We start from the raw sequence: 18,642 nt of genomic DNA, 5'->3' as shown, positions 1-18,642 counted from the left end.
AAATCTTTCCTGTAAAAAACTTGTTTATGTTCAGATTCACTAAAAAGCATCATGACTTCATCCAACAGCGGCTCCGAGAGATCAACACCATGATCCGAACCGGCGAGACGCCCACCAAGAAGCGCAGCATCGCTCTGGAGGAAGAGCAGCAGTCTCCTGCTAAAAGACTGTGTCAGGAGAACCAGACGGCGCTGCTCAGACGCCTGCAGGACGTGGCTAATGACCGCAGCTCCTCACACTGATCCATAACAAACAAGCGTATGAGGTCAAAAGTGCTGACCGCGATACCATTTGGCACTGTGACTTCACATCTGAATGCTGATCAACGGCTTCTTAAACTCCTCTGATTGGCCAATGTGTTCATGCGCTCAACAGATATGACTGTGATTGGCTACAATGATCATCGCTTAAGCACGGAGCACTTACAAAGATTACACTTACAGAGATACATACACTTTCAGTACTAATTGGTATCATGGTCAGTACTTTTGATAACACAACCTGATTCTGCATCTTCTAGATTTTCAAAATGGACCTCAATTCTCCCTTGAATAAATTCTGAGCTTAGTTTTTAACAGCAGATGGCGCTGTATGCTTTACTAACAGCAGTATTCTGCTTGCAACCAATGCATTACAGATACCAATTGAACCTAAAACGATCATCAATAGTTAGGAAAGGTTTAAGCAAATTATAAGTGTTTATAGTGAGATGTGTTTACATCAATCTCTCATGACACAAAATCTGACTTATATCATTCAGCCGTAGCCACTCTTCCTCGTTTTTTTAAGGATATGCTTACACTAGAGCATTTCAGTATATGGGTACAAACTAACTTACAGCACCATTTGCCGTTAATCTCTAGTCTAGAGCGCTGTCTGCTGGTAAAACATAGCCTAGAGCGCCATCTGCTTGTAAAACTAGCCTAGATCACCACCTGCTGTTAAAAACTAGCCTAGAGCAGCATCTGCTGTTTAAAAACTAGCCTAAAGCGCCATCTGCTGTCAACTAGCCTAGAGCGCCATCTGCTGTTTAAAAACTAGCCTAGAGCGCCATCTCCTGTTTAAAAACTAGCCTAGAGTGCCATCTGCTGTCAACTAGCCTAGAGCGCCATCTGCTGTTAACTAGCCTAGAGCGCCATCTGCTGTCAACTAGCCTAGAGCGCCATCTGCAGTTTAAAAACTAGCCTAGAGCGCCATCTGCTGTCAACTAGCCTAGAGCGCCATCTGCTGTTAACTAGCCTAGAGCGCCATCTGCTGTTTAAAAACTAGCCTAGAGCGCCATCTGCAGTTTAAAAACTAGCCTAGAGCGCCATCTGCTGTCAACTAGCCTAGAGCGCCATCTGCTGTCAACTAGCCTAGAGCGCCATCTGCAGTTTAAAAACTAGCCTAGAGCGCCATCTGCTGTCAACTAGCCTAGAGCGCCATCTGCAGTTTAAAAACTAGCCTAGAGCGCCATCTGCTGTCAACTAGCCTAGAGCGCCATCTGCTGTTAACTAGCCTAGAGCGCCATCTGCTGTTTAAAAACTAGCCTAGAGCGCCATCTGCAGTTTAAAAACTAGCCTAGAGCGCCATCTGCTGTCAACTAGCCTAGAGCGCCATCTGCTGTTTAAAAACTAGCCTAGAGCGCCATCTGCTGTTTAAAAACTAGCCTAGAGCGCCATCTGCTGTCAACTAGCCTAGAGCGCCATCTGCTGTTTGAAATCTAGCCTAGAGCGCCATTGGCTGTTTACAAACTAGATTAGAGCACCATCTGCTGTAATCAGAATAGATTCAAGAGAGAATACTGACGCATTTTGAAAACCTCCGAATCGATATCTTGAATTATTTCTTGCCACAACTCTTTAAACTCTACTCGACTACTTGACAGGAGTCTTTCACCCAAAGCCATCTACCAACAAGCAATTGAAATATTTACACAAAAAATAAAAAAATAAACTTTTAAATATCCTATAGAGACCCACACATTACAAGTAACCGACAAAAATAGATAATAAATCAGAAAGAACGTGAATTAATTTAGTATTTATAGTAAATTAGTATAACACAGAAAAAGTAGAACCTTGTACTGTCATTCACTCATTTTATGCTAAACTATGGAGCATTGATTTTGTTGTTTTAATCAAACTGTAGAATGTTGTACTGATTCGTATTCTTGTTTTAAGTAAAACTATAGAAACATACTAATACATTTTCTTGTTTTATGTAAAATGACAGAAACATACTAATTCGTTTCTTTTTTTACTTAAAACCATAGATATGTACTGAATCTTTTTTTATAAAACCATAGAAACGCACCGATTCGTTTTCTTGTTTTACGTAAAACCATAGAAACGTACTGAATCGTTTTCTTTTTTATGCAAAATGACAAACGCGCCGATTCGTATTCTTGTTTAACGTAAAACTATAGATATGCAAAATAAAAGATACATACCAATTCATTTCTTGTTTTATGGTAAAATGTAAAAAATCATACTGATTCATTCTCTGACTTTAAGCTAAATTGTAGTACATAGTACTGATTAATTTATAAATTTACAGTCAAATATAGAACATTGTACTGATTCATTTTCTCATTTTAAGTTAAACTACTGAAAATAGTAGCGATTTATTCTCCTATTTTACAAAAAAAACTTTATTCTCTTGCTTTACAACAAACTGTAGAGTGCTGTTCTGATTCTTTCTCAAATTTACGATAAACTCTAGAAATGTACTGATTCTTTAATTAGTATTCAATAAATCCTCGCCAAGGTAACACAACCATTGATACAATTTTACAGATTTGTTAATTTATTTTAAGTGAATCATTGACACATTTTTACTGATTCATTAGTTTAAGTGAATCACTGACACATTTTTACTGATTCATTAGTTTAAGTGAATCACTGACACATTTTTACTGATTCGTTACTTTATTTTAAATGAATCATTGACACATTTTACTGATTTGTTCCTTGTTTTAGGAAAATCATTAACACATTTATACTGATTCAGTAATTTATTTTAAGTGAATCAATTTGTTTACTGGTTCGTTTCCTTAATTTAAGTAAATCATTGAAAGTTTCACTGTTTCATTGGTTCATTGGTTGTTGGTTCATTAATTTATGTTAAGTGAATCATTGACATTTTACTAATTTGTTAATTTATTTTAAGTGGATCATTGACATATTTTACTGATTCGTTCCTTTGTTTTAGTCTAATTGACACATTTCTACTGATTCATTCATTTAAGGTGAATCATTGACACATTTTTACTGATTCGTTCCTTTATTTTAAGTAAATAATTGACACTTTTACTGATTCGTTCCATTATTTTAAGTGACTCATTGACTCATTACAGATTCGTTCTTTTATTTTAAGTGAATCATTTACACACGTTACTGATTCGTTCATTTATTTTAAGTGAATCATTGACACATGTTACTGATTCATTCCTTTATTTCAAGTGAATCATTGACACGTTACTGATTCGCTCTTTTATATTAAGTGAATCATTACACGTTACTGATTCGTTCCTTTGTTTTAACTGAATCATTGACACGTTACAGATTCATTCCTTTGTTTTAAGTGAATCATTGACACACGTTACTGATTCATTTCTTAGTTTTAAGTGAATCATTGACACACGTTACTGATTCATTCCTTTGTTTTAAGTGAATCATTGACACAAGTTACTGATTCATTCCTTTGTTTTAGTTAAGTCGTTGGCCACATTTTACTGATTCGTTTACTTGATTTAGCTAATTGCTAGCGATATTTGATACAGCAATTAAATTAAATTATAGCCGGTCTTGATATTTTACATAGCAGTTGTATGAAGGTTAATCAAAATACAAAAATAGGTTGCATGTGGGTTAGCAAAAAAAACAACAGCAGGTTTTTGGGTGAAATATTCCTGTGTGAAATGAACCGATTAGCTACAAAAAGACCATCTAATTAATCACAATCAAACTGATCAACCAATGAAATGAGCGCAGATATATTTTGAAGCTGAAACAGGAGTATTTTGTAGACGTGTCATGAAACTGAAGGAGATTTTGAAGCACTTAAAACGTTGGCGAATCTTGCTCCGAGTTTACCAGGCGTGTTTATAAAGAGTTATTTTTCATAAAGAGTTTTATATGTATAGCGCTGAAAGATGTACGTGTCTGTGGATGTACCGTCTCGTATGGTTTATATATTTATGCTATTTTTCTAACCTTAGTTAGGAAGGCGAATAACATCAGGTTTCAGTCATGATAACTGTAGACGTGTGCTTGACTTTATTTATTTTGCCATGTAGTTCTGCATGTATTTGATGTGTTTTATTCAGTGTATTCTGCTCATTTGCTCATTTCTGACTGATGTCGTGTTTGTTGTAAGTGCCTTCTTTCCTTCTGCCTTTCCTGATCATCTGTGCTTTACAGATTTTAACCCAGCATTAAATTAAGATCCGACATTAATAAATAAAAAAGTATGCTACAACAAGCTGCAACCAAGTCTGATATATTGATAAACATTCATCTTCCATCGGCTTAGTGCCTTTATTCATCAGGGGTCACCACAGAGGAATGAACCAGCATATGTTTTACACAGTGGATGCCCTTCCAGCTGTAACCCAGTACTGGGAAACACCCACACACACACACCCACCCACACACACACACACACACACACACTTATACACTACATCCAATTTAGTTTATCAATTCCCCCATAGCACATGTGTTTGGACTGTGTGGGAAACCAGAGTGCCCAGAGTAAACCCACAGGGAGAACATGCAAACTCCACACAGAAATGCCAACTGGCCCAGATGGGAGTCAAACCAGCGACCTTCTTGCTGTGAGGCGAAAGTGCTAACCACCGAGCCAATTGATAAACAATGAAATAAAAATATCTGCCAGATTGCATTGAGCCAATCATAGAACAAATATTTGTAATTAGGTATTTTATTAACTATTTATATATATATATATATTATTGAAGTATTTATTCATTTATATACACAAACATTTCCTTTGAATTACAGCAAATGTTTTTAGATTTCGTCTAATATATATTTTACTTTATTTTAGCTTTAATATTTGAGTTTTGACACTTTTTATCTACTATTTTTACTGTTATTATGTCATTTGTCTTAGAAATGTGTTTTTTTATAAATAATTATTTTTAACCTTTTTAATTTGCTTCTTTATTTTATTTTTAATATTTTTATTACAAAAAAACTGGTTTTTGACTGGTTTTGTTTTTACTTTTTATCTACTGCTTTTACTCTCATCTTGTCTTAAAAATATGTATAATTCTTAAATAAATAGTTACTACTATCCATTTAAATCATTCATCTACTATTTAAATACTTCATATATTAAATCACAACAATAATGTATACCTAATATACTTAATAACAATGCTTAATCTACAAATGAACCCTTGTGCACTGTTCAAATTTACTATAACCTTTTGTTATGTTCAAGATGACAACATCCACTGAATTATGTAAACTGCTGCAAAAATGCATCAGATTGATTGCTTTTCTAATAGTAGATGAATAATTAAAATTGTTAAAAAATAACTATTTATTTAAGAATAATACATATTTTAAGCCACATTATATAAATAATAAATTATCGCAAAAATAGTAGAAAAAGTAAAAAAAAAAGTTAAAAAAAGTAAAAAAAATAATAATAAATAAATAAAAAAAAACAGTTGAAAGTGTTTTTTCAATTAAAAAATATTAAAACTGAAATAAAGAAGCAAATTAAAATGGTTAAAAATATTATTTATTAAATAAATACATATTTCAATACCAAATTACATAATAACAGTAAAAATAGTAGATTAAAAGCAAAAACAAATTTGTTATGAATGTGTTTTTAATCAAAACAAACTTAAATATGAACGCTGAAATAAAGTTAAATATATATAAGACCATGTATAAAAACATTTGCTGTAATTCAAAGGAAATGTTTGTGTGTATAAATTAATAAATACTTAAATCTAAAATCCTGTAATTTTTTAAACAATCGAGAAGTATTTATATATATATAAGTATATATATAAGTATATATATATAGGAGGTTTTCACCTTTAATGGATAGGAAAGTATAGAGCATTGACAGGAAAGCATGAGGAGCAGAGAGAGGAAAAGGACAGGAGGATTGCGAGGCGGGAATCGAACTACGTGAGCCGTGAGCACAGGAGTGCATGTGTCAACGCACTAACCACTACACCACTGGCACCGACAACAATTTAGTCATTTTGATCAGGGCTGAGGTTGATTAGCAGATTTAAGCAAAAGTATTGAAAAAGAATTAATCTGATGCATTTTCACAGCAGTTTAATTCTGTGGACGTTTTCATCCTGAACAGAACAAAAGGGGAGTCAATTTGCCCAGAGTGTATCGTTGAGCTTTTTTATGATTACTTCAAAGCATTTTCTCAAAATACATGTCAAAGATTTGTCAGCAAAAATCATTCCCTTAGCTGAAACACAGAGAAAATAATGGCCAAATTAAGACTCAAAATCACCCCAGAGAGGATGAAAACGACCCAACAGCACATAAGGGTTAACACTGCATTAAAAAGTTACCCAGTTCTACTCTTTTCTAATCATACCAGATCCAAAGTAATACAATTGAAGAATTTATTGCAAGTTTTGTTTGTTTTTTTATCAGTATTAATAGTATTTTAAAGTAGTTAAAGGTCTTTAATAGGCTGATTAATCAATTTAAAAAGCCTGTTAAATATGAAACATGCGTTTAAATTACTGTAAACTTGCCTTCATCTAATACAGAGGTCTCCAACTTGATTCCTGGAGGGCCGCAGCTCAGCACAGCCTTGCTCCAACCCTAATCAAACACAGCTGATCCAACAAATCAAGGTGTTCAAGTCTAGTGCAGACTATTAAGCAGGTGTGAGTTGGAGCTAAACTATGCAGAGCTGCGGCCGGTGTCCAGCACAGTTTAGCTCCAACTTCCTCCAACACACGCCTGCCTGGAAGTTTTAAGTATACCTAAAACAGCTTGACTAGCTTGTTCAGGTGTGTTTAACTGGGGTTAGAACTAAAATATGCAGGACACCGGCCCTCAAGGACCGAGTTTGGACACCCCTGATCTAACACAATGATATTGACCATTCAAGTTGATCACATGTGTCATACACACTCTTACCAGCAGAGGACGCACTAACGTTATACATTGAAATCGACTCAAACGCATTCACACACAGGCCTACAGGAGTTTTCCAGATGTTTCTAGCATAAGCAAGCTTCAGTTTAGAGTAACTCCTGTTATTATCTATAGAAAGCTGCATATATATATATATATATATATATATATATATATATATATATATATATATATATATATATATATATATATATATATATATATATATATATATATACTAAATGTATGACAATATACCTCTTAAATAAGATATAGAAGATCAAGAAAGAAACCAACTCATCTCCTTATAAAAATAACACCTGAGAGAAACCAATGACTTGCTCTTGTATTTTTACCCAAATCTGGCAGAAATGTGGATTTGCGCCAAACGCGTTGCGTCATCGACAAACTTCAAAGCACGTGACGCATCAAACAGTCTGTCCTGTCTGTGGACTCGAATATCACAGAGTTATGATGATGTCTAGAGCTGATTATATTAATATCAGATCACACAATGGGCAGACAGACGACATGAGTGATTCAGAATTACTCATTATAAACACACACGAGGATCTCACAGCGAAATCTCCCTCAGAGAGGAAAACGGCTTCAGACTAACACAAATCTGCCGACCACAGCTTTCAGCACACTGTAATCCTGCTCCGTCGTTTAATTTAGCGATTATTATAGTGTAGTTTTTAAAGATGAGGGTAACTCGTAACTTTTAGTTTATTATACTTAAAATAAACTATAAAATAAACCTTTGTTATCAGCGAATGAAGGTGATGAGTGATCGACCAATCAAAAACTGGCTTTGTGCTGTAATACTTACATATTCATGAGCTTCGTATACCTTTCAGGGGAAAACGGTTAAAACACGAAGAACGATAAACGAGTGAACTAGAGACATGAATGACTTAATTAATTAGTAAATCAGTTAATTCGAGATATTCCCAAAGTCAGCACGTCATCCACTCTCGTGCTGCGATTTGTTATTAACCTTATGAATATGCAAATAAGAACGTACATTTGAAATCGGTTCTGGAAATGTGTTCCCTTCTGTTTATCTTCTTATTTGCATATTCATACGGTTAGCAACAAATCGCAGCACGTGAATGACGATTTTAAAACCAGTGTTTTTACTTTGACTTTGTTCTGACTTTTGAAATATCTTGAAATTAATCGATTAAGTGATTAATTAAGGCATTCACGTCTCCAGTTTACTCTCGCTCTATACCGATCGCCATGTTTTTAATCGTTTTCCGTTGAAAAGTAGGCCTAAACAAAGCTCATGAATATTCAAGTGACAGCACAAAGCCTGCTTTTGATTGGTCGTTGCACTGATCACATTTACTTGCAGATAACAAAGTGTGTTTTTTGGCTCTAGCAATAATAAAATAATGAAAACTATAACTTTGCATCTATAACTTTGCAAATACAAGAAATCAGATGTTGTCCTCATCTTAGAATAAAAAATAAAATAAAAGTTACACTCGGCGAAGCAGTGGCGCAGTATGTAGTGCTGTCACCTCACAGCAAAAAGGTCGCTGGTTTGAGCCTTGGCTCAGCTGGCGTTACTGTGTGGAGTTTGCATGTTCTCCCTGCGTTCGTGTGGGTTTCCTCCGGGTGCTCCGGTTTCCCCCACAGTCCAAAGACATGCGGTACAGGTGAATTGTGTGGGCTAAATTGTCTGTACTGTATGATTGTGTGTGTGAATGTGTGTGTTGATGTTTCCCAGAGATGGGTTGCGGCTGGAACTGGATAAGTTGGTGGTTCATTCCATTGTGGCGACCACAGATTAATAAAGGGACTAAGCCGACAAGAAAATGAATGAATGAAAGTTACACTATATCGACTGCTGATGATCCAACATTAAATAAACAAATATCTTGTGGCCATAAACTGAGGCTAAAACAGCATTAACTCAGCGCAAGTGTAGAAGCGAGATGAATATTATGAACTCAGACATTATATGCACAATAACCTTTATGCTTATATGGAAACATTCACTGTCCTGCTTACTGTACATGGAGTTACGCTGTGATCAAACTCAGTTCTTACTCACCCGGGCAGAATTTATGGAGTTTCCTGATACATATGATTAAACATGGAGCTATTGTTTGTTTGTGTGTGTGTGTGTGTGTGTGTGTGTGTGTGTGTGTGTGTGTGTGTGTGATGGACACCTGAGTGAATTTGACCTCCATCATCATCATCGTCATGATTCAGAGTTGATGGGAAGTGTGTGTGTGTGTGTGTGTGTGTTTGAGTGTGTGCGTGTGTGTGTGAATGAGAGACGGCCGTGAGTCACAGTCTGACCTCAGCGTCTGAAATATGAGCTCACGCTGCTCTTAGAAAGCTCAGCGCTCCATCTACACCATCCTGACAGGGTTATTATGTGCATATGAGCCTCCAAAAACAGTCATTAACACTCAGTGGATTCAAATACACAATAGAAAGCAAATCATTACTGTAAAAAAACGCGAGTACACTCTTTGTAACTTAACTTAAAGGGATAGTTCACCTAAAAATGAAAGATTACTCGCCATTTACGCAAGCGGTTTCATGCCTTTATGAGTTTCTGTTGAACACAAGAGAAGATATTTTGAAAATGTTTGAAAACCTGTAACCATTGACTTCTATTGTAGGAAAAACAAATACTATGCAAGTCAATGGTTACAGGTTTCAAACATTTTACTAAACATCTTCTTTTGCATTCATCAGAAAAAAAGAAACGCACAAATTTAAAGGGACGGTTCACGCAAAACTGAAAATTCTGTCATCATTTACTTGTAATATCCACACTGTTCGTTTAATTTTAAGGCAACAGGTTTACTATCGTTTTAAATACATAAATAATTAAAAAATTCATTTAATAATTTAATTAAGATCTGTTGTAGGCTATTAATACAACACACAACAGCACATCAGTGAAGGAGGTGAAATCACATATTTGGGGATGACGTAAACAACCATAATCTTGTGCTCGCCTTTTAAACAAAAGCAGTTCTAAAAATGAGATCATCCAGGAAATGACATCATTTTAGAGGGAAAAACAGCATGCACATGAGGTATCAGCCTTATTGGCAACATAAAGTAATATATATGGAATATTAAAGTGTTTATGAACCATACTATGGTGAGGTGCGTTACAGTAGAGTTTACAACACTGTTAATGATGAACTGTAATAAATATTGTAGTATGCTTTAGTTTTTACAACAGATGTATTGTAGTATAATGTACCCTATAATTGTAGAAAACAACACTATGGCTCACATGTTTATATTACATCCGTCATGTTATCTTGGCCATTGTAATTACCACAACAGAGTAATTCAAGTAGTTTACAATAGTATAGTTGAAAAGCACAATGATAAGGAAAGTGACAGAGTGACTATAGAATATCTTTTCATTTAAGCGTGAATCATCCCATTTCTCTGGTGAAACTAACATATGCAACAGGCCTATTAAAGTAAGTAGAGTATGATCCCCTTACTAAACTCGCTATATGTTTACACTTAAAGTCAGCATGAAACATAAAGTTAAGATTCTTCTTTTTCCGCTGTTGTGGTTTACATTCACTTGAAATGATGAAATAAGAGAAAAATGCTGGAGGTGCACCATTATGTTCTTTGGGAGCCAGTTAGTTTGTTTGAAGATGGGTGTTACTAATAAAATGAAGGAAGGTTGAATAAACAAATTTCGAGCAAAAGCGAGACACGCCCTGATAGCCCCACCCAAAATGACTGATAGTCCCACCCTCCATTTACTGATAGACCCCCCCCATAAAGGAATGATAACCCTGGCCAAAAGCACTGAAAGCTCCGCCCTGAATGATTAATAGCTCCACTTTAAAGGATTAATAGGTCTGCCTTAAATGAGCCCTGCCCCAAAGGACTAGTGGCTCCGCCTTTAAGAACTGATAGCTCTTTCTTAAATGACAACCCCTGCCCCAAAGGGCTGGTAGATCCTCCTTAAAGGACTAATAGTTCTGCCCCAAAGGACTGGTAGCTCCGCCTTAAAAGAATGATAGTTCTGCCTTAAATGACAAGCCCTGCCCAAATCACTGGTAGCTCCGCCTTTAAGGACTAATAATTCCACCCTAAATGACAAGCCCCGCCCCAAATGACTGGTGGCTCCGCCTTAAAGGACTGATAATTCTGTCTTAAATGACAAGCTCCGCCCCAAAGGACTGTTAGCTCCACATTAAAGAACTAATAGTTCCACCTTAAATTACAAGCCCCATTCCAAAGGACTGGGAGCTCCACCATAAAAGGACTAATAGTTCTGCCCTAAATCACAAAACCCACCTCAAATGATTGGTAGCTCTGCCCTAAATGACTAATAGTTCCGCCTTAAATTACAAGCCCCGCCCCAAAGGACTAGTAGGTCTGCCTTAAAGGACAGATAGTTCTGCCCTAAATGACAAGCTCCGCCCCCAAGGAGTCAAGGACTGGTAGCTCCACCATGAAAGGACTAATAGTTTCGCCTCAAATGACAAGACCTGCCAAAATGGACTGGTAGCTCCGCCTTAAAGGACTGATAGTTCTGCCCTAAATGACAAGCCCCGCCCCAATGGACTGGTAGCTTCATCTTAAAGGACTAATAATTCTGCCCTAAATGACAAGCCCCGCCCCAACTGACAGGTAGCTCCACCTTAAAGGACTAATAATTCTGCCCTAAATGACAAGCCCCGCCCCAACTGACTGGTAGTTCCACCCTTAAGGACTAATAATTCTGCCCTAAATGACAAGCCCCGCCCCAACTGACTGGTAGCTCCACCTTAAAGGACTAATAATTCTGCCCTAAATGACAAGCCCCGCCCCAAATGACTGATAGCTCCACCTTAAAGGACTAATAATTTTGCCTTAAATTACAAGCCCCGCCCCCACTGACTGATAGCTCCACCTTAAAGGACTAATAATTTTGCCTTAATTTATCAGCCCCGCCCCAAATGACAGGTAGCTCCGCCTTAAAGGAATGATAGCCCCACCTTAAAGATTTCTACGTGATCAGGAAGTGAAGAAAGTCATTTCTATGGGAAGGTTACAGCATTTGATTAAGCTTTATAAGGGCAAATAGATTTTTACAAAATAATGAAGTCCACTGATATATCGTTTATAACAAGAACTACTACATACATACAAAATTGAAGACTAAATTTTGATTTCATGGTGACTTTAAAAGGACAGTCCATCCCAAAATGAAAATTTACTCATGATTTACTCGCCCTTAATCTTAATAAGTTTATTTTTTCAGTTGAGCACATGACATTTTGAAGAATCTGAAAACCTGTAACCATTGACTTTCATAGTAGGAAAAACAATTACCATGAAGGTCAATGGTTACAGGATTTCAACATTTTTCAAAATATCTTCTTTTGTGTTTAACAAAAGAAACTCAAACAGGATTGGAAACAAGGGCGAGTATGCCTAATTGATTACAGTATGCTAATTTTGAGTGAACTACCCCTTTAATAAACGTAATCCAGTAACTTTCCAACACCAGTGTGAGGACATTTCCCCTCGTTTATACAGCCTCTCATCATTCAGATACACCGGCGCGAGTGTGTCGAGTGGAAACATGGAGGCAGTAAAAGCGCGGGGCTGTTTTTAAGCAATCCTCTGTCGCTGATATTGCTGGAGAAATATCCACACTGTCACTCACACACTTGTCAATCGGAGCCTCTGGCAGTTTTAGGGTCTGGATTTAGCGCGCCGCGGCTCCGGCTGACAGACGCGTCATAAATATGCGCCGCGTTTATGCAAATGGCGGACGAGGAGCGCGCACATTTTGCTCTCGTAAAAACAAAAATGAACATTGCAAAGCTCGCGAGTTTCCTCCATCCCCGAGGCCGTCCATAAACACGTTTCCACTGGAGATTTGCCCTTGATCAAACTTAGAACAGGTGAACGAATGAGGGCCATAAAAAACTGAGGCAAATGTTATTGGGTTTTACAAAGCTCAGGTGTTTTCAGTTCAGCCAATTCTTAAGCTATAAAAACACACAAATGAAACACTCGTTGACAGTAAGGTCAGTTTACACCCACAACTAGACCTACAGTAGCCTATAACCGTAAAAATGCCATTTTAAGCCACGTACTATATGGTAAATCTTTTTGTGTTTCTTATATGCTACTGTATATTTACAACACTTTGTTAAATAGCACTGTATAGACTTATTAACCACAGAGAACTGATGAACCAATAAATACTGAGTATAACTTAGTTTTTACTATAGTAAACTGGTGTACTGTAGTAATATTTTGAAGTCTGTACTGGTGTTGAAAATTACAGTAGGCCTACATATAAAGGGTAATAAACGGTCAGTACTTTTTCGGTTGCTTAATTCTTTTCATACAATATTGTTTCAGACTACTAAAATCTAAATAAAAGTCACTGTTAAACTGTATTTTCAACATCCACAGTCAATGAATGAATGAACAAACGAATGGATTAATGAATGAAAACATTAATGAAAAAGCAAGTGAATAAACAACTGGACAAGTGAATGAATGAACGAATGAATGAATGAAAAAATGATGAATTAATATATAATTAAATGAATGAATGAATGAAAAAATTAATAAGTGAATGAATGAACAAATGATTGAATAAAAGAACTGATGAAAAAAGAAATGAATGAACAAATGAATAAATTAAAAAAATATTGAATAAGCAAATAATTGAACAAAGGAATGAAAGAATGAATGAATGAACAAAATGAATAAATAAGCAAATAAATGAATAAGTGAACGAACAAAGAAAACATTGAATGAAAAAACGAACGAATGAATAGACGAATAAATGAACTGATTATTGAATGAAAAAAAAATGAATGAAAAAATGAAAGAACGAACAAATTAATAGATAAGTGAATGAATGAACAAATGAATGAATAAGTGAAGAAATGAATAAGCAAATGAATGAAGAAAATAATGAATGAAAATGAATGAATGAATGAATGAATAGACAAATAAATGAATGAACTAATTAATGAATGAAAAAATAATGAATGAACAAATAATTGAACAAATGAATGGATGAACCAATAAATAAACAAAGGATTGAACGAATTAATGATTGAATGAAAAAATATAAATGATCTAATGATTGAATAAAGGAATGAATGAACAAATGAATGAATGAAGCAATGAATTACAAATGAATAAATGAAGATGAATGAATGAACAAATAAATTAATTGATTGAAAGAATGAATAAATAAATGAAAAAATAAGAAATGGAATTGAATGAACAAATGAATCAGTTAATGACAAAAAAAGAATGAACAAATGATTAAATTAATGCATGAAAAAAATTATGAATGAACAAATGATTGAACAAATTAATGTAAAAATTTATTAATGACTGAAAAAATTAATGAAGGAATGAATTAATCAATGAAAAAATGAATGAATGAACAAATAAATGAATTAATAAATGAAAAAAATATGATTGAACAAATTAATGTACAAATGAAGGAATGAAAGAATAAAGTAATGAATGAAAAAAATTATGAATGAACAAACAAATGAATGAATGAACAAAAAATAAGAATGTACAAATAATTGAACAACAAATTATTGAATTAATAATTAATTAATGAAAAATGAATGAATGAAAAAACTGAATAAATTCATGAAAAATTTAAAGTTAGACTTGTATCATAATATATTTTGTATATGTATTCTTGTCATATCTCTATCTCTTTATTAACTTTTGCTAAATCATAATTGAAAGTGTCCACTATACTGTCAGTTATAATATTGCTAAAATTAATAAACAGCTATTTGAGTTCTCCGACTTCACGAGACATAAAATAATGTCATAATTATAGTCACAATTTGATTTTGAAGAAACTGATACTAAACAAATGATACAGAAATAGACCTTTAAGTGCATTTAAGAAATAATTCTTGTATTCTTTGCCAGAGTTGAGTGTGCTGCAAAGAAGAGAAGAGAATGAATGAATTTGTCTCGTCTTTTAACACTGAAAATGAACATATGATTTATCTTTCATCTGCTGCTTTGTGGATCATCTGAGCAGCTCAATCTGCACAGGACGTTGAGGAAGAGAGAAGAAAGCTTTTAACAAAGACACAGACAAAATAACTCTGGCAGGCATCAATCCACACAGAAAAGTGTGAAGAAGGAAAGAAGTAGTGGATCTAGTAGAGCATATTATCGATGAATGAATGAATCAATCATTCTGATTCAGTTAAGATTGGGATGAAATCATTTTTTGAAGGAAACAATCAAATTTGGTGTGTAATCAAATTTACTCACCAAATACACACTGGAATTTATATTATCAAAATGTAAATAAATTAAGTTGACTGGCATAACCAAATGAGACTGTATTCCAACCTTTAACAAATGTTTTTTGGGGTCACAGCCAGAAAGAATGAATGAATGAATGAATGAATGAACGAATTAACAAAAAAATTATAGAATTAATAAATGAAAAAATAAACGAGTAAATTAATGAATGGACAAATGAATAAACAAATTAATGAATAAAATAATAAAAATTAATGAATGAAAAAAATAAGTAAATTAATGGACAAATGAATGGATGAACAACTAAAAGAATTAATGAAATAATGAATGAACAAATGGATGAATGAACGAATAAACAAATAAATGACTGAACAAATGAATGAATGAATGAAAGAATGAATAATCCAAATGAATTAATGAATGAACAAATGAATGAATAATCAAAATGAATTAATACATGAACAAATAAATGAATGAACAAGTGAATGAATGAACAAATGAATGAATGAATAAACGAATGATTAAACGAACGAATGAACAAATTAATTCATGATCATTAATAAATAAAAAAATGAAGGAATGAAAATATAAATGAAAAAATGAATGAATGAACAAATGAAGTAATAATATAATCAATGAATGAAAATTTAAATGAATAAATTAATTATTAGACAAAGTAATGAATGAACAAATGAATGAATTAATAAATGTAAAAATGAATGAACAAATTAATAAATGAATTAATGAATACATGATTGAGAAAATGAATGAATTAATAATCCAAATGAATTAATGAATGAGCAAATGAATGACTAAACAAAAAAATCAATCATTAATCGAAATGAATGAATGAATGAATGAATGAATAAATGAATGAAAAATTGTATAAACTGATGAGAAACGAATGAACAAATGAATAAATGAATTAGTGATTGAACAAATGAATGAACAAATGACTGAATGGATGAATGAACAAATTGATGAATAAATAAATAAATAATTAATTAATTAAAAAATGAATGAACAAGCAAATGAACGAATAAATGAACAAATGAATGAAAAAACGAATAAATGAACAAATGAATGCATGAAAAAATAAATGGACAAATGATTGAATAAATGAATGAATAAACGAATAAAATTAATTTATAAAATGAATTAACAAATAAACAAATGAATGAATGAGCAAATTAATTAATGAATGAATGCATAAAGTAATGAATTAATTAATTTTCAACCCTTTTAAACTGTGAAGTTAAATTTTCAACATCAAATACTGACAGAGCACAGATCAACATCCCATAATGCAGTTCACGACTGTAAATAAACGAAAAACTGAATCACACAATACCCAGAATATATATCTACAACAGACAATATAACAACAGACAACAGTCCAGTAGTGTAAGCCGTAATGATCATGTAGAAGAAGCACCTTTGGGTTACAACAAGCATATTCCTTAAAGAGCGCAATATTCCCAAACAGGGAAGTCCAGGCTTATAATTACACAGTTCTAATGTGAAAATATGGGTGTCAGACAGTGTTGGCATGCTGTGTTTGTGTTTTTAGGAAGTGAAGGTGTCATTTGTCCACATTAAGTCTGTTGCTAAGGACCGTAGGCCACGGATAATAGCGCTCGCACACAGCCCTTCATATCTAATGACTGTAAAACATGACTCATAAGAGCCCATAGAGAGCACCTGGTGTGCTCCTGTTCACACACACACACCAAAGCAACATGACATATGTATTTATGTATTTGTGTGGTGCACAGAAGAGCCGTGAATCAAAAGATCAGGTGGACAGTAATAGTCATGTTCATGCAGCATCAAAGAGCGGAGGAAAATTCCTGATGTGTAAGGTAAGCGGAGCAGGTCAACACATCACTGTTCAAGCTGAAGAAGAGCCCGGTAAAAATAACTTGTTTACATCACAGTGGCGTGTCATAAAATCATGCGTTTGTTTTGCTTTTTTAGAAACGGAGGGCCGCACAAAATATATCATTAGGCTCAGCGAGGCCGGCGTCTCACTGTCTATTAATGCATTTGATTATAATGACTTGCATTGTGTGTGGAGGACGCAGAGTAAACACTCGCTGAACTTTAAGGACTCTGTGTGTGTGTGTGTGTGTGTGTGTGGTTTTAGAGGTGAATGAGTTAATCAAAAGTGGGGGGAAAATAATGAACGTGCGTCAAAACATGCTAAAAATATCTTTGGTGTGTAACGCAGACTGGATGAGCATTGAATAATGAATTATGCTTCCGTTTTATTTATTTATTATTGTATATTAAATCAAATGTCTACTTCTAACAGTGAGTCTGCACTGTGTTCAGATTCATTCTCTTGACCTGTCCAGAACTCAGGCCCCGTTTACACTAGTGCGTTATCGTTTTAAAACGGCGTTTTAGATCAAAAACGATCCGTGTCCACACTAGCGTTTCTGAACATATCTCCGTCCACACTACGCCACCAAAAACGTATATCACGTGACCATTCGCGCGTTCTAGTATAAACAGGAAGCATGTGTCTCGCTCGGCATTTGGTTATTGTTAGTCAACAAACGCCGGTTGAACATTAAATGCGATGGCAAAGAAAGCAAGAGAGTTCTTTTTGTGGACAGACGCGAGTGACTAGCTAGAGATCGAACAATAGCTTGCCTCTTGCAAATATATATAGCTGCTGTCATAAAAAAAGATAGAGTTTAACTGCACAATGGTGCCTAAAACGGACAATAGTGCAAACAACGCTCTCATTTCTGTCCATGTTGTTGTTTACAGTGAAGGCTGGTCTGCTGTCTTCCGGTAGCGTTAAAGCCATGTGTTATAGTCATGTGATAGGGTCTTAACGAATAAGGAAAGGATTCGCAAAAGCCCCAATCAGATAGCGAATCTCAGCAGCCCCGCCTCCGTTTTCAGATGTCTCCGTTTTCCCCCATTCACACTGAGATGGAGCAGCAGCGTTTCAGAATGAAAACAGCCCCTCCAGCGTTTTCAAAACAGTCCATTTTCGCTGCTCGAAAACTCTGGCGTAGTGTGGACGGAACCGTAGCAAAATTTATGCTTTTTAAAACGAAAACGCATTAGTGTAAACGGGGCCTAAAGGCTGATTTATGCTTCTGCGTCAAACGCTGGCGTATGCTACGGCGCTGACGCATAGCCCTTCGCCGTGGCCATCGCCGTCACTGACGTGCACCTCTCAAAAATTGTAACTACACGTTGC

The 18,642-nt window shown here is 34.9% G+C and overlaps 3 protein-coding genes across 6 annotated transcripts in view; 2 read left to right on the top strand and 1 right to left on the bottom strand.

Moving 5' to 3' along the window:
• rbl2 (retinoblastoma-like 2 (p130)) overlaps positions 1–4,466 on the top strand; it is a 32,400-nt gene extending 27,934 nt beyond the window's left edge. For all 3 annotated transcript variants that reach the window (XM_009298208.5, XM_002666954.8, XM_005163190.6), the window contains one exon: positions 69–4,466. In XM_009298208.5, coding sequence (XP_009296483.2) covers positions 69–242 — 174 coding nt within the window. In that variant the 3' untranslated portion in view covers positions 243–4,466. The remainder of the gene's footprint in view (positions 1–68) is intronic.
• Positions 1–18,642, top strand: part of mphosph6 (M-phase phosphoprotein 6) — a 365,175-nt gene that overhangs the window by 296,586 nt on the left and 49,947 nt on the right. The gene's annotated exons all lie outside the window — the stretch shown is intronic.
• rpgrip1l (RPGRIP1 like) overlaps positions 1–18,642 on the bottom strand; it is a 135,279-nt gene that overhangs the window by 72,483 nt on the left and 44,154 nt on the right. The window lies entirely within an intron of this gene.

This window comes from Danio rerio, chromosome 25 (assembly GCF_049306965.1).
Source record: "Danio rerio strain Tuebingen ecotype United States chromosome 25, GRCz12tu, whole genome shotgun sequence".
Taxonomy (NCBI): domain Eukaryota; kingdom Metazoa; phylum Chordata; class Actinopteri; order Cypriniformes; family Danionidae; genus Danio; species Danio rerio.
This window is presented reverse-complemented; position numbering and strand designations above follow the sequence as displayed.